A 24,605-nucleotide genomic window follows, 5' to 3' on the forward strand; every position below is an offset into this window, starting at 1 on the left:
CCTCACCTCAGTTCCATTAAACAGAGATGAGCCCCCAAACAAGCCTAGCCCAGACTGTTGGGGGAAAAAAAAAATTTATTTTCCTTTGAAATAAAATGTACAACCCCAAGAGCAGAGGGCCTGAGGCAGTGGGGAGGATGGGATGGGGTGGGGGGACACCAGAGAGCCCGTTCTGGGTGGGAACCTGTGCCTCTGACCCCTCTACCTGACACCTGTGCCAAGGAGGAAGCGTCTGTAAGCCAGAGATTTCGGAAGGGAAGGGAAAGACGAGCTGTGCCAGTGTTTTTTCTGGATCTTATCCTTGGGGGGCAGAAGGCAGAACCCCGCCCCCACCTCCACCAGGAGACGCACAGGCTGGCAGAGCCCTTGGAAATCATAGATCCCCCACCCGCCATCATCCACACGGACACGCGGAGGCCCAGACAGGGAAGGGCGCACACCGGTCAGAGGTGAGGTCAGGCCTAGGACACCTGGGCAACCTTAGCGGGACCGTGGCCATAGGCCTGACTGTGCAGAGGAAATTCTTAGACACATTAGTCAAGTGAATGACCTCACGGGGCGAGATGGCTGTGGTTTTCTGGTAGCAGCCGCTGCTCAGTGGTCCCTGACCTCAGCGCGAGGTGGCTCTGTAAAGGCCAAGAACCGGATGGTGGTTAGAACCTCAGGACTTTTTTAGCACCAGACGGTGAAGCTCTCCTGCCAACTCGGCTTCTCAGGGCTTCCCAAGTACAGGTGGTGCTGTCTGAAGGCCCTGGTGCCTTCCAGTGGGCGGGGGAGAGGAGACCCCAGCAGGGCCGGGTAAAGCCGTGTCCTGTGCCCGCCCGCCCTTCCCCTCTGCCCAGCTTCAGGAGGGCCCCGAGAGGACACAGGGGGTAGGGGACGGCCAGAGTGGTATCTTGTTCCTGGTGTCGGGGCAGTGGGCCTCTCGCCCAGCAGGAGAGAAGGGTTTAGAACCGTTTTTCCTCAGGCTGGGAGGTGATGAGCAGCTCCTTGTTTCCAAAGTCCCACCAGGCCGTCATGTGGAATGCCATGTTGGTCAGGACAACAGTGTACTCCAAGATGGCAAAGATGGTATACACTGTGGCAAGGACACAGGGACAGGGCATGCTCAGCCTCCTTCCCCGCCCGCCAGGGGCCTCCGGGCGTCACCCCCACTGCATCGCCACACAGAGAACACAGCGGCAGCAAACCCCGAGACCACTGTCTACACGGCAGGAACACCACAACTGCCCCAGAGCCCCTGGGGCCACCTACAGGTCCCAGCGTGCTCTCACCTCCAGCCTCACAGTACATATTGTGCCGAAAGTAGACAGCCAGCGCCGTGAAGAAGGAGACGAAGTTGATGATGAAGAGCCGCTGTTTCCAGTTGTAGGACTTGCGGTCCTGCGGGAGGGGCCCTCTGATCACCCTGCAGCTTGTGGGTCCCGGTGGGCAGCCTCCGCTTTTGGCCCCAACTCCTAAGGGCCGAGTCTGACCTCCCTTGGTTTTGGAAGGGGGCACAGGCGGGGGCAGCAGGAGTGATGGGCGTTTCATATCCCTACACTTGGGGGTGTAATAAGGCCCAGGAGCAGGGGGTCCCTGTCCCTCCCACTGCAGAGGGATGAGTATGAACGTTACTTGGCGTTTCCCACCATCCCTCCGCCTCTAGATACTGTGGGGAGAGTGTGTGTGGGGGGGGACTGGAGTTATGACAGACCACAGCCCCCTGACTCGGGGTCCCTAACCCGGCGCTGCCTGGGGGCGACCCCTCCTTCTCCCCCCCGGCCCCGCAGCTTCCACCTCTGCTCTTCTCCAGGCTGCCACCCAAACGCAGCCCTGGATTCGGACCAGCCCCCCTCCCCGTGGCCCCAAGCCCCGCCCCAGCGCTCGGTCCAGTAGAACCCGCGTTCCCGCCTCACCAGGACCGGCATCCCTCGGACCAGCGTCCCTGAGTTTCCTCGGGGCCGCCCGGGCCCCCCCCCCCCCAGGGGTAGACCGTACCTCCGGACTTACTGTGTGCTTCTTGGTCAGGCGCCAGAGGATGCAGGTGAGCAGCATGTGACTGAGAGATGAGGCGATGAACACAATGAAGGCGTTTTCATGGATGGCTGCGGGGAGAGAGGGCGGTTGGGGCCACCAGGGCCCCGCGGGGGGGAGAGCTGTGGGCGGGGGGGGGGGGGGAAGGGGGGAGGGGGGAAGGGGGGAAGGGGGGAGCCCCCCCTCCCCGCCCTTCCCGGCCCGCCTCTGGGCACCCACTGAAGTCCTCGGAAGAGGAGACGTAGGTGAGCACGAGCAGCGCCAGGTTCTCCACGACGTTGAGGCCGAAGTTGAGGCGGCAGAGCTGGCGGTAGCAGGGACCCGGGAAGGCACAGCTGAGGTAGTAGTTCCAGTAGGCGAAGGCCACCAGGAAGCGGGGCGCCGAGTGCAGACCGATGCAGAAGCGCCACACGTAGCGCTGGGGAACCTCCCCGCCTATGGCCGAGCTCACGGAGGGCAGGTAATTGGGCACCTAGAGAGGTGTGAGCCATCTGGGTGCCGGCCCCCTGCTGACCCGCCCACCATGAGTCCCTCCACCCCTGTATCCCCTTGACCTTCAGAAGGCCCGGCTCCCACCTATCCCTCCAGGTTCTGGGCCCCCAAGGTGCCTGGTTCTCATTCCCCAGCCAGCCCGGGGTCCCTACAGGGCATGGTGGAACCGGCTCCATCTCCCTACAGGGGGCGGGGAAAGCTGGAGACAGGTTCAGATGCTCTCCCAGCCACTGCTCAGGGCTGTGCCCTGCATAAGGCCCTGTGGTTGGTTTCAGGAGGCCAGCACCCCAGATTCAGTCCCAAGGACAGAAAAGAGTCACAGACCATCTGAACTTCCCTGGGAGGTCACTGGATTCACTGCCCAGCTGAGCTGTTCCTGACTGCTCCCAGCTGCACCTGCTCTGCTCAGGGGCGCCAAGGTAGCAGAGGGTGCTGTGAGACCCTGGGGGGGCTGGGCCAGAAGGTACCCCAACTCTGATCATGTTTAAGAAAGAAAGGTGCTTCTAATCTGAGGTCATCTAAGAAAGTGATCGTGTTCTTTTTTTTCTTTGGCTGCACCTGTGGCAAGCAGAAGTTCCTGGGCCAGGGATGGAACCCACACCACAGCTGTAACCAGAGCCACAGCAGTGACAACACTGGATCCCTAAAAAGGCTGAGCCATGAGGGACCTCCAACCCTATTCTTATGCATCTCTCTCATCTATCTCTCCTTATTCTTTTAGGAACTGGAGTGTCTTTTGTGTGTGTGTGTGTGTGTGTGTGGTAGGGCCACACCCACAGCATATGGAAGTTCTCAGGCTAGGGGTCGAATTGGAGCTATAGCTGCTGGTCTACACCACAGCCACAACACAGGATCTGAGCCACGACTATGACCTACACCACAGCTCATGGTAACACCAGATCCTTAACCCACTAGGCGAGGCCAGGGATTGAACCTGCAACCTCATGGTTCCGTCAGATTCATTTCCGCTGAGCCACGGCGGAAACTCCTGAAATATCATTCTTTAAAGCTGAGGAAGGAAGATAATATCACACAGCTGCAGGACTGGTGTGCTGCTTTTATGGGAAGGTGCAAGAATTGGGGATGGGTGAACAGTAGTTGCAATGGGGCAGGGAAGCCAGGAATCTCTTAGACTGGGGGGCCTACAGCAGTGCTTCTCAAACTAATATGCATACAACTCACCTTGGGTTGTGAGAGAATGCAGGTATGGAATCGGAGAATCTGCATTTCTAAAAGATTCTATGATTGCGGAAGCTACCGGTCTGTGGCCCCACTTTCTATGGACTTTTTAGATTTTCAGCAAGAGCCAGAGCAGCGCCAGAGCCCAGCAACGCAGAGAGGGGATGATCCTGCTGTGACCACGGCAGGGCCAGTCCTCAGAGACGGACTTCTGGAAGATCCCTTTCTCCCAGTGGGGCTGCTGAATGGGTCCCAGCAGTGACTGGGGAGACAGGCAGTGATGGAGGCAGGACCAGCCAGGGCCTTCACAGCCTCACAGAAAAGGAGATGCGTTCCCCCTCAGCCCTGTCAGAGGCGGCTAAGTGCAGAGCTCTCGGAGAGAGGGCGATGCTCTCAAGGCCATGGCTTAAGATGTGGTACCTTGAGACCAGGCTCGGACATTGGCTCTGAGCAATCAGTGAAGAGGCAGCCTGGAGGCTTTGGAGCCACACAGACCTGGGTCTGCGTCCCAGCTCTGCTTTTATCAGCTGGGTGACCTTGGGCAAGTCACTGCACCTCTCTGAGCTTTAATGTCTTCATTGGCAAAATAAGGATGATATCACCTACCTTGCAGGGTGATGGTGAATCCCGAATATAATGTGTACAAGGCATCTACCGTTTTTGGTATGCAGCAGGTACAGGTGAGGGCTTTCAGAAGACAAACTTCCCTGAAAAGCCTGCAAATCGGCCATAGCTAGGTGGCTGTAACGTGGGAAGGCTAACATAGGGGCGAAAGGTGCAAATCCTATCTTCACGGGACACTTCTGAGACTTCCGAGCCTCCTTACTGAGCTTTTCTGCCCCTCTGGGTACGTCCCTGAGTAGTTAAGCAGCAGGAATGTTGCCGCCACTTCCTGGAATGTTCATTCTGAAAAATCCAGCCCCAGTCTCAGCTGCCCTAGGGGGAACAGTACCAGCATCTAAAGCGTGGCTGGGAGAGCCCAGACCAATGCTGGGAAACAGGTAAAGAGTAGAGATGGGGGAGTTCCCCTCGTGGCGCAGCGGACACGAATCTGACTAGAAACCAGGAGGACGGGGGTTTGAGTCCTGGCCTCGATCAGTAGGTCAAGGACCCAGCAGGGCTGTCAGCTGTGGTGTAGGTTGCCAACGCGGCTTGGATCCTGCGTTGCTGTGGCTCTGGCGTAGGCCAGCAGCTGCAGCCCTGATTCAACCCCTAGCCTGGGAACCTCCAGGTACCGCGAGTATGGCCCTAAAAAGCAAAATAAATAAATAAATAAAATAAAAATAAATAAATAAGAACAGGAATTGCCTCCCTCATCTCTCTCTCTCTCTTCCTCTCTCTCTCTCTCTCTCTCACACACACACACATACACACAACCCCTGCCATCCCAAGTACATAGGTTCCACACTCACCAACTATACCAAAAAAAAGCAACATCAGGAGCTGTCAGAGCCCAGGTACACAGCTCACCCCAAACCTCTCCACAAGCCCAGGGCTAAGAATACGGAGAGACCGGAATAGAACCCTTTTCCCCAAGACCGGAAACTCTGGCCTGGAGGACAGGGCAGTGCAGTGGGTTAGCAATGCACACAGTCTAAAGGCAGGAATCCTCACAACTTCTTATCTTAGCTCCTCACATTTCACCATTAGAGACCCCTTCCTTGGGCCTCAGATGAAAGTCCCCTAAAATTATGGATCACTTTTCTTTGTAACTTACTGCCCACCCACCCCCGACCCCCATCCACCCCGGCCCCCTACCAACTGGACAAAAACTCCCATTCCTATCAATCTTACTGGCTCCTCGCTTTGGGGCTCCATGCCCTCTTCTCCCTCCTCATGGTCCCCATCCTGGCTCCGGTGCCCCCTGTACCACGAGCTATTACACTAACCTCCTTACTTGGCCTCCCTACTCTTAGGGAGTATGTTTGTTTGTTTGGGATATGTGGAAGTTTCTGGGCCAGGGATCGAACCCATGCTGTAGCACTGACCGAGCTGCTGCAGCGACAGTGCTGGATCCTTAACCCACCGCACCACAAAGGAACTCCACCCCCTGCCCTTAAATCTGTTCTCCACTCAGCAGCCAAAACCGTCTTCTAAAGCTCAAATCTGATCATGGCCCTTTCCCGCTTACAATCTTTCCAAAGCTCACTATTGCCCTCTAGATAAAATCAGAAGTTGTCAGCATGGCATTCATAAAGATCCTTCTGTGGAGTTCCCACTGTGCCATAGTGGGTTAATAATCTGGCTTGTCTCTGCAGCAGCGCTGGTTCGATCCTGGCTGGGTGCAGTGGGTTAAGGATCCAGTGTTGCTGAAGATGTGGCTTAGGTTGCAGCTGAGACTAAGATCTGGTCCCTGGCCTGGGAACTTCCATATGCCCCAGGTACGGCTGAAAAAGATAATAAAAAAATAAATGAGGACACAAAGATCCTTCTTCGCCTCCACAGCAACAATTCTCCCTCCTCCAGGAAGCCAAGCTGGGTTAAGTGCTTCTCCTGGGCCCCGCCACCTCTTTGCTCCCTTTTATCACAAAAGGAATCTCTTCTCACAGTACTGTGACTATCTGTGCCTAGGTCTGTCTCTTGTAGGAATAAGATGCTGGGAACTACACCATTATTTTGTAATAACCTAAAAAGGAAGAGGCTCTGCAAAAAGAATAGATCGATATGCATGTATAACTGAATCACTTTGCTGTGCACCTGAAACTAACACAACACTGCAAATGAACTACACTTCAACTAAAAAAAAAAAAGAATAAGATGCTAGTCGTCCGTGTCCAATTCCATGCCCCTGACCCAGAACCTCCAGCCCCGGGCCCTTAGGAGAAGCATAGTTGCTAGAGGCAGGAACTCCTCCTAGGCTTCTAGCTGGCAGAGCCCTGAGTGGACACGGTCATGGGGCCCGAGGTTGCTGGAGGAGAAGCGAAGCTGGAAGAACCCGGCGCAGAGCTAGGGGTCCTCTCAGGTCAGGCCCCTCGTCTGGGCAAAGCCATCTGTTACTTCTCCCGGCTCCTGGCCTCATCCTTCCTCCTCAGCCTTGGCCTCCTGCCCAGTCTGGGCTTTCTTCAGCCCCTTCTCCCTCTCCCAATCTTGCCTGCCTGTTCTCACCCTTCCTGTCTGCCACACCCCCTTGGCTCCCTACACCCTCTCTGACCCTCTTCTACTCCTGGAAGACTGGGACCGACTTTCCCAAGTCCCCCCGGCCTCTGACTACCCCCCCACCCCTCTCCCCTCTTTCTACCCCCCCACTTTCTCCTCCTATTCTCTGATTCCAGCTTATCACCATCTCCTGACCTGGCCTTGACCCAGGTGCTGGGGAGCCTGGCACTCACCCCACAGTCAGTGGCCACCGTGTACTCAAAGTGGAACACCAGGGACCAGATGATGCAGAAGAAGAAGCCGAACACAGGGAAAGTGATGACCCACCAGATCATGGCGGTGAAGCGGAGCCGGAACACGGTCCCATCGGGGTCCAAGGGCTGGGAGGCCGCAGAGAACATCCTGCAGGGAGTGGTGCCCAGGCGGGCGAGGGACGTGACTTGAGGCCTGGCAGGAGACCGTGGCCTCGGAAAGCGGGCCTTTTCCAGAGCTGGCTTCTCGGGTTAGGGAAGAGCCAGTGCAGAAGGCGAAGGAAGGGCCTAAGAGAGAAAGGACAGCGACGACGCAGAGGAGCAGGAGGTGCGGAGGGAACCGGGCAGGGACAGCAGAGTGCGGCGGGGCCGCTCACAGGCGCCCCCTGGGCGCACTGGTCCTTTAGGTGCATCTCTCAAAGAGTCTGCAGAAAAGAGGCTCCCGGTGGCCTGGACATGGGGGCTCCGATGGCCCTCCTCCTTCCCGTCACCCTGATACCCGTGCAGGAGAAGGGTCAGAGGTGGAAGGGGTGTTATTCCCATTCCACGGAAGAGAAGATGAAGGCCCAGAACTTTGCCAGGATCAAACATCGGGCCTCAGGCCTGCTGCCTAACAGCTTAAGGCTCCACATCAGGCTTTCTTCAGGCCAAGAAACCCAGACAAACGACGCTTGGCTCAGCCGAGCCCAAGCCCTCCCGCTGACCCTGTCTGACCGCATTCCTGCTCCTCACCCAAGGTTGACGAAGAACAGTGGGAGAACCCCCAAATCGATTTCAGTGGGACCGCAGGCTGCCAGCCGTCTCAGCCCCAGGCTCAGAATGATCCAAGCCTCAGGCCAGCAGTACCCTGACCTTAAGATACCAGGGTCCCTCCAAGAAGCCCAGACCTCTAGCGCCTTCCTAAGACCATGTCACCCAGTCCAAGGTTTTCGGGCATCTGTGGGTCATGGGCACCTTCTCCACTCAGGTTGAGCCTTATCTGCTGGGCCGGACCGAGGAAGGACAGACCCAGACTAAGGAGGTGGCTTCTTCTGCTCCCTCTCTCCCCCGCCCCCGAAGGCAGAGAACTCCCTCCGCACCCCCACCGCCCCCACGACCACGACACATCAAGCTGGGCTCCCTTCTGGAGGACAGAGATGGCTTTATGCTAAAAGGCCTAGGACCCAAGCTCCCCTTGGTACTCAGATCTCCCTCCATTAAGGGAACCTAGTCCACCGGCTGAGCTTAGCATCAAGGAATCGGGGAGGGGGGGCTGCACTACGCGACACTCACACTGGGTGCTGAAGGATCCCGGGCTCGGGTTGAGGGCTCTGGTCAGACTGAGACTGTTCTAAAATGAGGGTCCCACCCCCAGTTCCCTAGCGCCTGCCTCCCGCCCACAGAGCCCAGATCTCCACGCCTGCTCAGGCACACAGCCTTCCCAGGACCAAAAAGGTCATGTCATCATCCCAGAACAGTCTGCAAAGGTAAGAAGCAGTAGTGGCTGAGGTCAGCCTCCAGCAGCTTCCTTGCCAGAGACGGGGGTGGGGACCTTTCTGAGGCTTGAATCCAGTGATATAGGCAGGTTTCTAGGAGGGAAAGCGAGATAGCAGAATAGGATTTAGCCCCTTTTTGTTGGAGTAGGATCGAGCATGTTCGCTGGGCCCCGTTAGAGAGCTAGCTAATAGAGAGCTAGCTAATCTTAGATTCAGAATTAGCTTAGACAATAGATTCAGGATCCAAAAGAGATCTAGACAGACCTGAATATGAGGTATCGGTGTCCAGCTTATATCTGCGCAGAAACAGCTGGGAGCAGCTCAGGCTGATTAACAGAGGTCTAAAGGCTAGTGCTAGGAATGGTCCTGCTTTTTGGCTGTACCGCCCAGGCCATAGGAAGTCCTGTACCCTATCAGAGCCTAGGAGAGAACAGTGATCAGCTGGGCCAAGCCAGCTTGGAATTATGCTGAAGGAATTGCAACTATGCTACCTGAGAAGAGTAAAGGCCGGGGACTCCCTTCCCCCACCCTGACTGCCTTCCCACCTCTGCAGGGCTGGCTGGAAGCCAGATGGGAAGCTCCAGGGGTCTCGAAGCAGAGCCAGAGCCAAGACAGCTTCACCAGAAAGAGAGTGTATGCTCACTGTACGAAAGAGCTTGCTGGAGTTCCCGATGTGGCACAGCAGGATCGGCCATGTCTTGTGAGTGCTGGGATGCAGGTTTGATCCCCGGCGCGGGACAGTGGGTTAAGGACCTGGCGTTGCTACACCTGTGTGCAGATCTGATCTGATCTCTGGCCTGGGAACTCCATGTGCCGCAGGGCAGCCGAGAAAGAAAGAAAAGAAAGAAAGAAAAGAAAGAAAGGAAGGAAGGAAGGAAGGAAAGAAAGAAAGGAAACAAAGAAAGAAAGAAAGAAAGAAAGAAAGAAAGAAAGAAAGAAAGAATGAAAGAAAGAGAAAGAAAGAAAAGAAAGAAAGAAAGAAAGGAAGGAAGGAAGGAAGGAAAGAAAGAAAGGAAAGAAAGAAAGAAAGAGAGAGAGAGAAAGAAAGAAAAGAAAGAAAGAAAGACAGACAGACAGACAGAAAGAAAGAAAGAAAGAAAGAAAGAAAGAAAGAAAAGAAAGACAGACAGACCTTGCTATCTGTTAGTTACTAGGTATCTTCAGGACAGGCTGCTTGGGTGGAGTTCCTGTCATGGCTCAGGGGGCTTAAGCCCTATTAGTTAGTATCCATGAGGATGCGGGTTCGATGCTTGGCCTCACTCAGTGGTCAAGGATCCAGCATTGCTGTGGCTGTGGGTTGCAAATGCGGCTCAGATCCCGCCTTGCTGTGGCTGTGGTGTAGGCTGGTGGCTGCAGCTCTGATTCCACCCCTAGCCTGGGAACCTCCATATGCCACACCTGTGGCCCTGGAAAAAAAAAAAAAAAAAAAAAGAATAGGCTGCCTGGGGAGAAAAGGTGGCCCCCATCCTGGGGACATGCAGGCAGAGCCAACATCATCTAATTATAGAGGTATTAGACTAAGGCTACTTTTTTTATTTCTGAGGTTGGCCATCCCTGGGATACTCTGGGTAAGAAATTCAAAGCATATATGAAATTGCCCAGGTGATTCATCATAACAGTCCCAGGGAGTGGGGACAAAAAACTCCTGGGATCACTAGGGACTTAACCCTGCCCCAGAGGGGCCAGGTACACCTCCAGCAACTACCTATGCCTTAGCCCCTAAGTAGCGGACTAAGAATGGGTTATAAGTATGCTGAGGTTATTGATCCCATTAGCCCTTGGAGCCAGCCACGAAGGCTAGAGCAAACAGCCTGCTCCATCCAACTCCATGTGCCTTACAAATGTTATAATTTTCTGTATGGGCTATGACTGCATCACATCGTGCTTCCCCTTTTCCTAAGGCTCTGGGCTGGTGTGTGTGTGTGGCGGGGGTGGGGGGGACGTGGTTCCTATCCATCTATTCAGCAAATATGTGCTTTATTTAAATGCAATGCCCACCGTTAAGAACTCCCAGTCTAGCAGGGAAGAGACATAAGTATGATGTGATAGAACCCTATGAGAGAGGAAGTTCTGGCGGAGCATGGTGTGTTAAGGCTCCTGTGATGCTGCAGTACAGGTTCCATCCCTGGTGCAGACAGAAAAAAAAGAGTACTAAAAAAACAACAACAACAGGAGTTCCCGATGAGGCTCAGCCGTTAACAAATCCGACTAGGAACCATGAGGTTTCGGGTTCGATCCCTGGCCTTGCTCAGTGGGTTAGGGATCCAGCGTTGCCGTGAGCTGTGGTGTAGGTCACAGACACGGCTCGGATCCCAAGTTGCTGTGGCTCTGGTGTAGGCCAGCAGCTACAGCTCCAATTAGACCCCTAGCCTGGGACCCACCATATGCTGCGGGTGTGGCCCAAGAAAAGACAAACAAGAACACAACAAAAACAGGGAGTTCCCATCGTGGCGCAGTGGTTAACGAATCCAACTAGTTACCATGAGGTTGCAGGTTCGATCCCTGGCCTCGCTCAGTGGGTTAAGGATCCGGCATGGCCGTGAGCTGTGGTGTAGGTTGCAGATGCGGCTCGGATCCCGCGTTGCTGTGGCTCTGGCGTAGGCTGGTGGCTATAGCTCCAATTCGACCCCTAGCCTGGGAACCTCCATATGCCGCTAGCGGGGCCTTAGAAAAGGCAAAAAAAAAAACCCCAAAAACTGGACAAGAGAGAACCTAGGGAATTGTGGGCACCCCAGAGGAGGGAGTAATTAAGCTTGCTCTAAGGCGGCTGGAGAAGGCTTTTTGAAGGAGACACATGAGCAATGCTTTGCAGGATGCAGATATGAAGAGGAGCTGGCCAGGGTAATGGAACACTTGATGCATTTCCAAGGTGAGAGCTAGGTCAGGAGAGGCTGTTGGATGGACCCTTTCTGATTCCTCCCTTCAGATCACCTGGTCACCAGTCTGTCCTTCTCTTCCAGTCCTGTTCTTTCTGACAGCTCCCAGCCTTGGGTCTCATCAAACTGGCTGCCCACAACTCAAGGCCCACATCTAGGCACTGACAAATCAAGAAGACGGGAGAGCTTCATAGGAACCAAAGAAGCGCACCCTCACCCGTGCCAGTCGGATCCCACACCTAGTTGCACCCCTTTTCCTGGAGCAGATGCTCTTTATAGGCAGGTGGGCCGCCCAGCTGACTGGGGACCTTCAGAGCTCTCTGCGAGGCTAGTCCAAGGGCCCACGTCCAGGCTCTGCCTCCCCCGCCACCACCCCACCCCGGAGACCCTAGGCCACGTTCCTCTGCTGCCCTGCCTTCCAATCTGAAAGTCCTCTTCCTCCTTCTGCTCTCCACCCTTCACACTCCCAGACCATCCTCTTATTTCCTCTACCTGGAGTTCGACGTGAACCCTGAGGAGGAGGAGGAGGAGGAGGAGGAGGATGGGAATTATCGGCCCTGTCTTAGATTTGGGGAAACTGCAGCTCAGTCTCTGAGTCTCAGGCAATACAGTCAGAGGATGGACCAGGAGGGTAGTAACAAAGGCCCAAGCAGGTCGCATTCCAATAGAGAACTCGCACAAATGTCGTTCCGGCCCAGCATCCTGTCCAGAGCTAGGATCCACCTATGGAACCTCAGAGGTCATGGGTTCTACCCTAGAAAACACATGCATGCACACATAATCAGGTCCCCAGCTGGACGGGCGCAGAGGCAGTCTCTCTTCCAAACTCACAGCCAGTAGAGTCACGTCCCTCACAGTCTCTCTCTCACACGCACTCACACTCACACCCCACAGAGACAGGCAGAGCCCCTGCGCCGCACTAAGAAGCCCAAGTGTCTGCCAGCCTAGTCTTGGTCTTCTCTTTAACCCCGGAAAGCCCTGGGGCTGCTGAATATGCCCCTCTGTGAAGGAAGGTTTGGGTTCTGGGTTGCCCAGCTTCTGGAACCCTGCCCCCCTCCAGTGACCTCCAGGGCAGGTACAGGGAGACAAGTCCTTGGGACCTCAATTTGCAGGCACCCCCCCCCCGCCCCCGCCCCTCCAGCAGCCCAGTATGTTTGCTGGCTAATCCTGTTACAATAGAATCAGGATCTAAAAATGATCTGACTGGGCCTGACTCGGAGGTACTGGTGCCACCGCCGCCTCCCCCAAGCCCTACCCCGCAGTGTGTGGCCGTAGTCTCCTTGAAGTGGAAGAGCAGGGACCAGAGGATGCAGAAGAAGAAGGCGATAAGTGGACAGCAGACCATGACCACGGCCACCAGGGTGAAGCGAAGCCGGACCAGGGTCCCATCCCGGTCCAGCGGCAGTGGGACCTGGTACATCTTGTCAGACCTGGGGATGGAGGGGGTGTGGCGTCAGGGCCAAAGGGAGCAGGGCTGGCACGCAGCGCAGGCGGCTTGTGTGCTCAGTCCTCAGCTTGGCTCTACTACGGGGGTGGAGAGTCTGAGAAGGAGGCCATCCAGCCCCTAAGCCCAGGCAGCCACTGCCCTGGACAAGGAAGATGGACTCAGCATCCCAGGAGACATTCACCCTCAATTTCAGAGGAAAGACAATGAGCCAAATCGGTGATAAGATGAAGCTTGAAGACACTGGGAAAGATCCTCACCCTATGCCTGCCTTGACAGGCCTGGGACTCCAGGAGCTGGTAGAACGAGTCTCTCTTGTTTTAGGACTGAATCCTAAAACCTCTCAACAGACAGAATGGCCCATCTCCCCCGCCAGGCCTCAGAGCAGAACCTCCCACCAGCTCTCACTGCTTCACCCACCGGCCCAGGGCCCTTCTGCACCTTTGGTCCCTTCCCAGGCTCTGTGTGCCTGCACCACATTCCAGAAGGGATTCCATGGAAGCCAGCAGAGCCTCCAGCCCCTGCTTGTCCAGGCCTGCTGCCTCACGTGCTCTGAGAGTAAAAGGCTTTGCAAAATCAGGCCTGGGGCTAGCCTGGGCTTGCTGTTTGCTGGAGAGAGCTGCCTGGTCAGCTTCTGGAAGCTTCCCTGTGCTCAGGGGTCTACCCACCCCCCCTTCCAGATACTAGGTAAGGGCTCCGCAGGCCCGCTCAGGTGAGGCTGTCCAGGGTCAGGTACGGCAATAGCCACATATCCCAGCAATCCCAGCCCAACCCCTCAGTGTGCAGAAGAGGACGTTGAGGCCAAGAGAGGGGCAGGACCCTGCTCGGGGCCGCACAGCCCATAGGAGGGAGGGCCAGCAGTGCAGGAGGTGTGGGGCTCACAGGTCACAGACTGCAGTTCTGGCCTTCCTGGCCCCTTCCTCTCTGGGCAGAAAGGTTAGGTTAGGTCAGGTTAGGAGGGGAAAGTCAGGGGAACCTGTCTGCAGAAGGAAAAAAGCTAAAAAAACAAGTCCTCGAGAGATGCATCACTCAGCCCTGTGCCCATTTGAAAGACAGAGAAACCAAGACACAGAGAGAGGAAGGTTCCTCCTGAAAGCCACAGGCTGAGCCAGAGAGAAAGCCATCCTCCGAGTTCAGGCTTCCTGTTGCCAAAAGAGCTCTGGCTCCAGACACACAAAGAACCTGCCCTCTGGACTCCAGGGCCTTGGCAAACCAAGTCCCGGCTCTTCCTGGTCCCGCCCTCAGGAGGAACCCTGTCGTCTGGGAGGCTGGCCTCCTGGAATCCGGAACAAGTCAGGAGGCTGTCACTCTCCAAGTCTTCACCTGCCTCTCTGCCAGGCTCCATCACACAGCCGGGCCAACTGCTCAAGCTCCTTTCTCCCTCTGGGGGCCAGGGCTTCCCAGGGGAGGTGGGAGTGGCTCTGGCGGCCCTCTCAAACCAAGCACAGACCTGCACTCCTTGGATATCTCCAAACACCTCCCCCAGGCAGCCCAAACCCAGATTCTGTGGTTGTAATGGTGTCCGTCGTCCCTTCCAGCATCCCTCCCTAAAGCCAGCTGCTCTGGATCCCTCAGGAATCCCTGGGATCCTCACATCGAAGACCAGATCCTCAGGAATGGACAGGCAGTGCCCAAGGCAGGGGCTGATAAGGAGGTGTGAGGGAACAGTCTGCTCCATTTCTTGGAAGTATGCCTAATTTCCCTTTTAGCTGTGTGACCTTGGGCAAGTCACCTAACCACTCTGGACCTGTTTTCACAGCTGCACAACATGGTGCCCACGTGGTGTGGATTACTAAGAAGGCCATTCCAACTTGGCCATTCTGCCCTCCCAGGCCTGGGGACAGGGAGCTCACTATCGGAAGGGCAGCTGTGCAGCCCCAGCCAACTTGAACTTCCGCCCAGGTACCGCTTACCTCAAAACTGCTTTCTTAGGAGTATCCCTACCTTATTTCTGAAGATCCCTAAAGATCTTCTCAGCCTCCAGCCCAAATCCACACCTACTGGGTGCCTTCTGAGGACCAGGCACCCTGTTTAGCACTAGAAACACCTGTCTCTTTTAATCCTCACTGTAATTCTGGGAGGTAGGGGCTAAAGCCAGTATATTTCCATTTTATTTCCATTTTACAGAAGAGGAAAGGGAGGCTCAGGGAAGTTAAAGACACTTGTTCAACATCACAAACTAATAGCTGGCAGAGCTGGGATTTGAACCTAATCTATAGGGTCCCAAGGCCACTCACACCTCCATCCTCGGGCACCTAAGGGAGAATCTGGACCAGGAGTCCCTGCGGAGTGACGGGCGCGCTACCGCCCAACACCCGGCTCATGTCAGGGAGCAGAGGGGAAAGGGGTCAGGTCCGCAGGTCAGGACAGCAGCAGCTCCAGGGCCCGCACCCGGACCCCCACGGCCTGGGGCGGGGCTCGGCCAGACCGCCAGGCCGAGCGCCCCCGAGTGGGGCTGCCCGACAGTCCCGCACACTCATGCCCATACTCACCCAAGCTGTGGAGGCGAGGAGGGCGTGCGGGCGTGCGGGCGCAGGCCAGCGGGGGCGGGGGGGGAGCCCGAGGGAGGCCCAGGCCGGCCCCGGGGGCGAGCGGCAGGGGGCCGGTCGGAGCGGGAACGGCGGGGGCGGGGCCGGCGCGCTGGGGGCGGGACTCGGGGAGGAAACTGCGCACAAATTCTCCACTGGCCCCGCCCCGCTTCTGACCCCTTAACCGAGCGTCCCCCCTCAGGCCTTCGCCGATCCAGCCCTGGTCTCCCCCACTAATGCCAGCTGCGTGGGGGCGGCCGAAAGAGCCCTGGACACCGGGATTTGACACTTTGGATAAGCCACTTTGTCACCTTACCTCTCAGCGGCGTTCCATCACCTGTTGAAAGAGCACAGAATTAATACAACAGGGCCCCGAATTCTCTCATTGCCAGACCGCAGTCTCTACCCCTCCTCCTACCTCTAATCTAGAGGAATTCTGAAACATTAATTCAGTGTGGCCCCAGCCTTGGCGATCCTCCCCCAAACTTTGCTCCCCAGAGCCGAATCGGGGCACTTCAGCCAAGGCAAGAGCTCCTTCCAGGCAGTGAAATCCGGTGGGACCCACCCAGAAATTCTGGGCCAGAGCTATTCCGGCCTTTGATCAGGAGAGGGCGCCCTGTCCCGACTGTCGCAGCACAGGGAGCGGATCTCCTGCCCCGCGCCCTGGGTCCCTCTTCGCCATCAGCTCCAGAAACCAGCTCCCAGCCAGGGTTCCTGCCCCTCCCTGACCGACCCATAAAGGAGGGGAGGGGACTCTTGGCGACTTAGTAGAGACCGTCCTACCTCAAGAGGGAAGAAGAATGAAGGGATCAGTGGCTCTGGCATAGGCCGGCAGCTACAGCTCTGATTAGACCCCTAGTCTGGGATTAGACCCCTAGCCTGGGAGTGGCCCTATGCCTCGCGTCCCTATGCCTCGGGTGTGGCCCTAAAAAGACAAAAAAACAAAAGAAAACAAACAAACAAAAAGAATGAAGGGATCTGGAATCCCTCCTACAGTTATGTGTGGGGTTGGTGTCCACAGCAGGTGGAGGACCTAGGAGCCAGACATCTTACCAGTCGCATTTTTTGCATTTAAACCCCTACAGTAATAATTAGCACATTTAGTACTTTTCTACTTTTTATGTTTTACCATTTAATCCTCATAAAAGCCCTATTAAAATGCTTTTACTGTGGGATAGTACCATTAATATCCCCATTTCACCAATGGAAAACAAAGATAAATTTACCTACGTACACAGCTAGTAAGTGTCAGAATCAGGATCCAGGTCTGGCACTGGCGGTCATTCCCTCAATCACTATATACTGTTAATCCCACAAGGCACTTATAATCACCGCTTTGCAGATGGGGAAACAGAGGCCCCAAATGGATTATTTGTCAGAACCCTTTTGCATGCATCCAACCTAGGCCCCCTCTGTGGTAGGCAATGATGGAAGACCCAGAGCTATTTTGCTCACTCCTGGGGGCTCCAAGTCTGCAGGGAAGGTGTCTTACTCTAAAAACGACTTTTTTTTTTTTTTTGAAGGCCACACCCACAGCACAAGGAAGTTCCCAGGTCAAATCGGAGATCTGCAGCTGCCGGCCTACGCCGCAGCCACCCCAGATCTGAGCCTCGTCTTTGATCTACGCCTTAACTCACGGCCACACTGGATCCTTTACCCTACTGAGCAAGGTCAGGGATCACACATGAATCCTCATGGATACAAATCAGATTCTTAACCTGCTGAGCCACAACTGCAACTCCCCTGTTCCCTGCCTTAACCCCTTGTCTGCTCCTTTGGCCCTAAATACCATTTCCTGAGTCTGAGTCCCTTCTCCCTGCCTCTATACCACCTCCAATGCCTCACACCTGAGGTGCTCTAACTGGCCTTTATTTTTATTTTTTTTGTTTTTTTGCCTTTTCTTGAGCCGCTCACGTGGCATCTGGAGGTTCCAGGCTAGGGGTCTAATTGGAGCTGTAGCCGCCAGCCTACGCCACAGCCGCAGCAACACAGGATCTGAGCCGCATCTGTGACATACACCACAGCTCATGGCACTGCCAGATCCTTAACCCACTGACTGGGGCCAGGGATCGAACCCACATCCTCATGGATGCTAGTCGGGTTCATTACCCCTGAGCCATGACGGGAACTCCTCTAACTGGCCTTTAATTCTGTGGTAATTTGGGCAGTTCGTCACCCTCCAGTCCTGGACCTCAGTTTCCTCATCTGTAAAATGGTTTGGGGAACACCCACGCAATGGGGGTTGTGAGGGTTAGATGAGGTGACACAGCAGTGTGCCGGGGCATGAGGAAAGTACCCACTACGCCACACTGATCACAACACCATGTATCCGCTACAGGCTGAGCTCATCCTGACGGAGCCTCTTCTGAATGGTCCGACCTCCGCTGTCACTGGCCCCCCCGAGTCTCTTCCCTCCACTGTCAGGTGGAAAGACTATCAGTTACTCCTGTGAGGAAAAGTGCAAAAGAAGAATGGGTTCCTGCCACGTGCCAGGGACTATCTGCACATTTTCTTCCTTCATCCTCTTAATAATCCGATGAGGTAAATTTGATGAAAGCCATTTTGTAGGTAAGACACTGAACAAGCATCTGAGAATTTAGTCTCGCCCTGATTCAGGAGGTGCTCAGGGCTTGCTGCCCTGGCCTTTGTCCACTGTCCGAGCGGCGGCTGCTGCTGAAGCCCTCCAGGTCTCCTCCGTCCCGGTTAGTTTGCCTGGACCCTGGTCATACCGCCCCCCCCCCCAGAGGCCAGTGCCCCTCCATCTTCCAGCTCAAGCCACCACTGCTCCCTCCCCTCTCCACATACACATGCCAGATCGTCCAAGCTGACAGAGCAGGTGTTTCCAGGGGTGTTGTAGGAGCATGGACGCAGCAGAGATGTGAGGGGAAGAAGGGGGCAGTGAAGGTGGGATGTACCTGCCAAGGAAGGCTCCCGGTAGGAGGTCTCCCTCGCTGCCCTCCTGTCTCGCCATCCTTCCCCGTTATGATGGCCATACTGGTTCTTCTTACAAAGCATTTTGATCATATCTTGCCCTCGTGCCAAATTATTTCATAACTCCTCATGGCTTCCAGGATCAAGAGCAAATTCCTTAGTGTGGTATTCAAAACCTCTCAAAATCTGGCCATCCTCTACTCCTCCAGCAACCACATATTTTGCCGTCTGGTTATCCACACTTTTCCACGGAGCGTCGCTTAACTTCCTCCTTCTCTCTCCCTAGCCTCCAAGATCTGCCCCCTCCGCACTCCACAGGCAGCCTCGGAGGGCCTTCTGGCACACCCGTATTAGGGCTCTGACCACGATGAAGCAAAATAATTTTGTCCCCACCTCCCTGGGAGCTCATTTAAGGACAGATCCTCCACCCTTTCCTTTCTTTCTTTCTTTCTTTCTTTCTTTTTTTTTTTGTCTTTTGTCTTTTTAGGGCCGCAACCAAGGCACATGGAAGTTCCCAGCCTAGGGGTCTAATCAGAGCTATAGCCGCCGGCCTACACCCCAGCCACAGCAATGCGGGATCCGAGCCACGTCTGCAACCTACACCACAGCTCATGGCAACGCCACATCCTTAACCCACTGAGTGAGGCCAGGGATCGAACCCGCAACCTCTCATGGTTCTTAGTCAGATTCATTAGCCATGATGGGAACTCTCCTGTGCCATTAATTTCTGAATATCTCACCTTAGCCCAGGGGCAGGCATATAGTAGGAGCCCAGAAACATTTGCTGGATTGATTTAATTGAACTGGGTTTTGCAAGATGGGCAGGATTTAGATATATCAAGAAGAGATTTAGCAATGCAAGAAAAGCCTTTGAAGAATGATTGCTGGGGGTGGAGGTGGGGTCAGAGGGAGTAGGTAAAGTGGCAGGGACAGAAACAGTGCTAAAAGCATCCAGCTTGGGGCCAAACTCTGCCCTGCCTCCTGGGCAGCCTCAGGAAAGTCTTTCTGGATTAAGGAGGAGTGTTCTTTGTTCTTCCCAGAGATCTTTTTCGTGGCAGAGACCCCCTTCTTGGATGGCATTAAACTCTCACCCCAGGCTCACCCATCTTGCTCTGGCTCCACTCAGCCTCAAATAGCAATTACATCTTCATTGTTCTATAGAATATTCTTTGGCTCCCCTGTCTCTTCCAGATGAAGTCCCAGTTTGCACCCATGGCTACACTGAGCTCTTCCCTGGCTTCATATCTTTGTTTTCCTTGCTCACATCTTCTCCTCGTCTCAGCAAACTCCACCCTTCCTACAATGGTATTCGTTAGCACGCGACACTTCAGTAAGTTAGGAATGCATGTGGTAATTTCTACGGAGATCACTAAAAAACAGAAAAATAATTTAATTTCCAAATTGACACAGGAGGAAAAATGAAGTAATTCAAAAGACTGCAAGAAAGGAGATTTAAATGGCCAATAAGCATGAGCAAAGACAGTGAACATCCTTAGTCACTAGGGAAATGTGTAAGAAAAACCCACAAAGAGATGCCACTTCACACGCTCTAGCATGGCTATAATTAAAAAAGAAAGAAAGAAAGAAAATGAAAAGCACTGGCAAAGATGTGGAGAAACCGGATCCCTTACACACTGCTGGTGGGAATGTAAAATGGTGCAGCCACCTTGGAAAACAGTTTGGCAGCTCCTCAAGAAGTTCACACAGTGTCACCACACGACCCTGCCAATCCACTCTTCGGTATAAATACAAGAGAACTGAAAACTCATGTCCACAAAAAAACTGGTACACAGCAGTCTTATTCATAGTGGAACTATGGAACAATCATTATTCATGGTGGAAACAACGCGAATGCCATCCAGCTCATGAAGGTATAAATAAACAAATATGGTATACTCACAAAATGGAATATTATTCTACCATAAAAAGGAATAAAGTACTGATACATGCTGCAACATGGATGAACCTTGAAAACATTACGCTAAGTGAAAGAAGTCAGACACAAAGGCCACATGTTGTATGATTCCCTTTATATGAAATGTCCAGATTAGGCAAATCCACTGAGAGAGAAAGTAGATCAGCAGTTGCCAGGAGCTGGTGGAAGGGGAGATGGGGTACGACTGCTAATGGGCTGGGGTTTCTTTTGGGATTATGAAAATGTTCTGGAATTATACAGTAGTGATGGTTGCACAACCTTGTGAATATGCTAAAACCCTCTGAATGGTACTTTTAAATGGATGAATGTTATATTATATGAATTATATCCCAATTTTTAAAAAAAACCTGACAAAGAGGAGTTCCTGTCGTGGCGCAGTGGAAATGAATCCAACAAGGACCATAAGGTTGCAGGTTCGCTCAGTGGATTAAGGATCCAGTGTTGCTGTGAGCTGTGGAGTAGATCACAGACATGGCTCAGATCCTAAGTTGCTGTGGCTGTGGTGTAGGCCGGCAGCTACAGCTCTGATTAGACCCCTAGCCTGGGAACCCCCATATGCCGTGGATGCAGCCCTAAAAAGCCAAAAAAAAAAAAAAAAGATCTGACAAAGAGCTAGGCCTCAATAAATGGTAATTATTATTATTACTGAAAAACAGAAGCTTCTTTTTTTTTTTGTCTTTTTGCCATTTCTTGGGCTGCTCACGCGGCATATGGAGGTTCCCAGGCTAGGGGTTGAATCAGAGCTGTAGCCACCGGCCTACGCCAGAGCCACAGCAACGCAGAATCCGAGCCGCGTCTGCGACCTACACCACAGCTCATGGCAACGCCGGATCGTCAACCCACTGAGCAAGGCCAGGAATGGAACCTGCAAATTCATGGTTCCTAGTCGGATTCGTTAACCACTGAGCCATGACAGGAACTCCCAGAAGCTTCTTTTTTTTTAATCTTAAAGGAGAGAAACAGAAACAGAAGAACTGGGACAAACAGAAAGACTAAAATGTTAGACAAAATCCCAAATATACCAGTAAATTCATTAAATGGAATTGACTAAATGCTGTAGTTAAAAATCAAGGATATTCAGATAAGATTTATACAAATCTAATTATATGCCATTTATAAATATCACACTTCCTTATCAAGTTATAGGAGCAGAAGTCAATCAACATTTACTGAGTGCTTACTATGTGCCAATGAGAGGCCCAGTCCTTTGCAAATTTCACGGTCTTATTAAACCTTCACAAGCACCTTGCAAAATAGAAGTTATTGTGTGCACTTTATAGACGAGGAAACTGGAGCACAGGACAATTAAATAATTTGTGCAAAGTCTAACAAGTGGCAGATATAGGACTTGAATTTAGATGTGTTTGAGTCTAACTCTACTGCTCTTTCCAATGCACTGTATAAGAAATCTAGAATCGGAATTCCTGTCATGGTGCAGCAAAAACAAATCTGACTAGGAACCATGGGGCTGCAGGTTCAATCCCTGGCCTTGCTCAGTGGGTTAAGGATCCGGTGTTGCTGTGAGCTATGGTGTAGCTCGCAGATGTGGCTCCGATCTGGCATTGCTTTGGCTGTGGTACAAGCCAGCAGCTATAGCTCTAATTCAATCCCCCCTAGCCTGGGAACCTCCATACGCGGCCCCAAAAAGCATGAAAAAAAAAGCAAAGAAAAAGAAATCTAGAATCATCTATTCCTTTGATGATTCTGCAGTACTTAGAGGTCAGTCTCTTCCCTGGGCATCAGTTCTCCAGAGCTGCACAAACTGAGATCTCAGGCCATGTGTGAGAGAGACTGGGAGCTCCCAGGACAGAACTAGATTTCACTTAGCTCTGTCTCGGAGCAGAAAACTGAGCTGTGGATATCTCTGGGCTCCTGATGTCCAGGACAGTGGCTCATCAAGCTTTTGTGAATATGCACCCAACTCCTTGGCTTTAGAGGGGAAGAAGGAAGATGATGGCAATCCAAGGGGCTTATGAGAATTAGGCAGAGTAAGAGTGTGCAGGCCCAAGAAGCCCTGGCCCACAGAGAAATCCTTCGTGGGCTGGATGCCTACCAGAGTACCTCATAAGAGGTCCTTCTACTTAGAAATCACCGTGGTCACAAGACATTTGTCCCTGCAGCACGCCTTGTCCGATGTCTCCCCCTCCAGCTGGCCCACTGGTATACACTACTTAAGAAGACTGGCTCCTGCACACCTGCCAGTACTACTCTGGACTGACACATTTCTGAGCTCCTTTTCTGTGACAGAATCCATGTCTTAGAATATTTAGAATGGGAATTCCTTAACATCGTTAAGGAATACAAATACTCTCTAGCATTTACTGAGGGCTGTGTACCAGATACCACATCAAGGGCCTTATCCACTTAATCCTCAGAGCTCTGTGAGGCAAGTACAGTTATTACTCCCATTTTACAGACAAGGAAACTGAGGTTCAGGGGGGTTAAGAACTTTACTCACACTCATATAGCTAATACATGATTGGGCTTAGATTTATTTTTTATTTATTTTTTTGTCTTTTTGCCATTTCTGGGGCCGCTCCTGCGGCATATAGAGGTTCCCAGGCTAGGGGTCGAATCGGAGCTGTAGCCGCCGGCCTACATCAGAGCCACAGCAAAGCAGGATCCGAGCCGCATCTGCGACCTACACCACAGCTCACGGCAACACCTGATCCTTAACCCACTGAGCAAGGGCAAGGATCGAACCCGCAACCTCATGGTTCCTAGTCGGATTCGTTAACCCCTGTGCCACGACGGGAACTCCTGGGCTTAGATTTAACATCCAGGGTCCTCTGACTCAAAAGTCCCATATTTCTCTTCTACTTAAGAAAGTAATTCAGGAGTTCCCGTCGTGGCGCAGTGGTTGACAAATCCGACTAGGAACCATGAGGTTGGGGGTTCCATCCCTGCCCTTGCTCAGTGGGTTAAGGATCCGGTGTTGCTGTGAGCTGTGGTGTAGGTCGCAGACGCGGCTCGGATCCTGCGTTGCTGTGGCTCTGGCGTAGGCTGGAAGCTACAGCTGTGATTAGACCCCTAGCCTGGGAACTTCCATGTGCTGCGGGAGAGGCTCAAGAAATGGCAAAAAGACAAAAAAAAAAAAAAGAGAGAGAGAGAGAGTAATTCACTCACTCATGCATCAAACATTTAATGTGCACCTATGCTGCGCGCCTAGGAACATCGGAATAAATAAGGAGAGGAAAAGCTCAAACATAGGATTGAAAGGACTGAGGATTGAGGCGGGGAAGGTGAGAAAACAAGAGTCCATGAGGGCAGGGAGGAGAGCTTATGACTTTCTGATGCAGAGCACAGGCAAGAGAGGGTGGAGGGTAGGGAGTGAGGTTTCAATGGAGGAGCTGGAGGAGTTGGGGGAAGGTGTCTGGAGTCAGAGGTTCAGCTTTACTATTTGACCATCCATAGATTTCTTTCTCTGTCCCCTCAAGCATCTACTGAACATTTATTTCGTTTCTCTTACCCATTATTTTATCTTTAGGACCACCCCACTTTTTGACTAATCCCTTGCCACCACTGAAAACACAGAGTGATTTATGTATGTTTTGGGCAGAGCCTATTTCAATCTATTAATGTCCCAGAAGGGGGTGGCCGAGTGGTAAATCTCAAGGTTTTGCTTTCTCAGCACAGTCTCTGCTATTTTATGTGGGACCCTTAGTCACTAGATCTACTTTCTAGAACAGGCTCTACCCACCCTCTCGCAGGCTTCTGCTGCAAGTTAGGCTCTGGAGGAAAGGAACACCAGTGTGAAAATAAAACTGACCTTCAAGAGCCCGGCACAAAAGATAGGAAAGTAAATAACAGAATACAAAGTAACAAGGCTGTAACAGAGGCCTGCCCAAGCGTTACCCCCAACTCACTGGGAGAGATAGGCAAATGTATCCCAGAGAAGGTGGGAACATTTCAACCAGGACTTTAGGAATAAGTAGGGGTTCCTAAAGTGCAGGTGGGAAAGAAGTACCAGAACTGTTCTTTGTACAAACCTTAAGTTGAGCCATGCCCTATGGCATCTCTAATGCTAACGTCTATTCTAGGGAAACAAGGAGGGGACGGTAGTGTTGGGGTTAGCATGGGTCAGGAGACAAGGAGGCCCGGTTTCGGGGCCTCCGAGCAGCTGCAGGTGAACTGCGCGCGACAGACCTCCTAAGAGAGCCCTCCATCCGTGCACGTGGTCTGGCCAGGAAATGAGGGCAGGACGACTGGGGTGCTTTCCCATCACCTCCGGCTGACTGGGGCAGGGAAAGGGTAGAATAGTTACCATGCCATCCTGGAGTCTTCACTCTGATTGGCCCGAGCCTCAGCCGCCGGAGTCTCTCTGCTCCAAAGAAGGGGGCGGAGCCTTGGTATAACGTCATCACTCTTCTCCCAACCCCGC

The 24,605-nt window shown here is 53.3% G+C and overlaps 1 protein-coding gene across 19 annotated transcripts; it reads right to left on the reverse strand.

Annotated features, from left to right (window-relative positions):
- Window positions 1-55: 55 nt before the first annotated feature.
- PGAP2 (post-GPI attachment to proteins 2) lies at window positions 56-24,550 on the reverse strand. 19 transcript variants are annotated; one of them, XM_047754223.1, is made up of 8 exons: window positions 24,489-24,550; window positions 15,674-15,694; window positions 12,641-12,815; window positions 7,111-7,185; window positions 2,236-2,488; window positions 1,981-2,087; window positions 1,275-1,383; window positions 56-1,078 (listed from the first exon to the last, which is right to left on the reverse strand). In XM_047754223.1, the coding sequence occupies exons 3-8, from the start codon at window positions 12,803-12,805 to the stop codon at window positions 948-950; spliced, it is 840 nt and encodes a 279-aa protein (XP_047610179.1). In that variant the 5' UTR covers window positions 12,806-12,815; window positions 15,674-15,694; window positions 24,489-24,550; the 3' UTR covers window positions 56-947. The 19 variants fall into 19 exon arrangements, with proteins under 19 accessions (XP_047610179.1, XP_047610182.1, XP_047610175.1 ...); XM_047754226.1 differs by lacking the exon at window positions 24,489-24,550 and adding an exon at window positions 16,141-16,249; XM_047754219.1 differs by lacking the exon at window positions 24,489-24,550 and adding an exon at window positions 16,141-16,249 and having other exon boundaries at window positions 7,017-7,185.
- Window positions 24,551-24,605: the final 55 nt, after the last annotated feature.

Source organism: Phacochoerus africanus, chromosome 11 (assembly GCF_016906955.1).
Source record: "Phacochoerus africanus isolate WHEZ1 chromosome 11, ROS_Pafr_v1, whole genome shotgun sequence".
Taxonomy (NCBI): domain Eukaryota; kingdom Metazoa; phylum Chordata; class Mammalia; order Artiodactyla; family Suidae; genus Phacochoerus; species Phacochoerus africanus.

What these genes read in the sequence shown, in the direction of transcription:
- PGAP2 (XM_047754232.1), bottom strand. Translation starts at nt 12,805, where the DNA reads ATGTACCAGGTCCCACTGCCGCTGGACCGGGATGGGACCCTGGTCCGG. An exon ending in CTCCTCTTCCGAGGACTTCA is followed by an intron (nt 2,088 to 2,235) that starts GTGGGTGCCCAG and finishes CTCTCCCCGCAG; the next exon opens with CCATCCATGAAAACGCCTTC. An exon ending in AGCACACAGTAAGTCCGGAG is followed by an intron (nt 1,384 to 1,980) that starts GTACGGTCTACC and finishes CCCCTCCCGCAG; the next exon opens with GACCGCAAGTCCTACAACTG.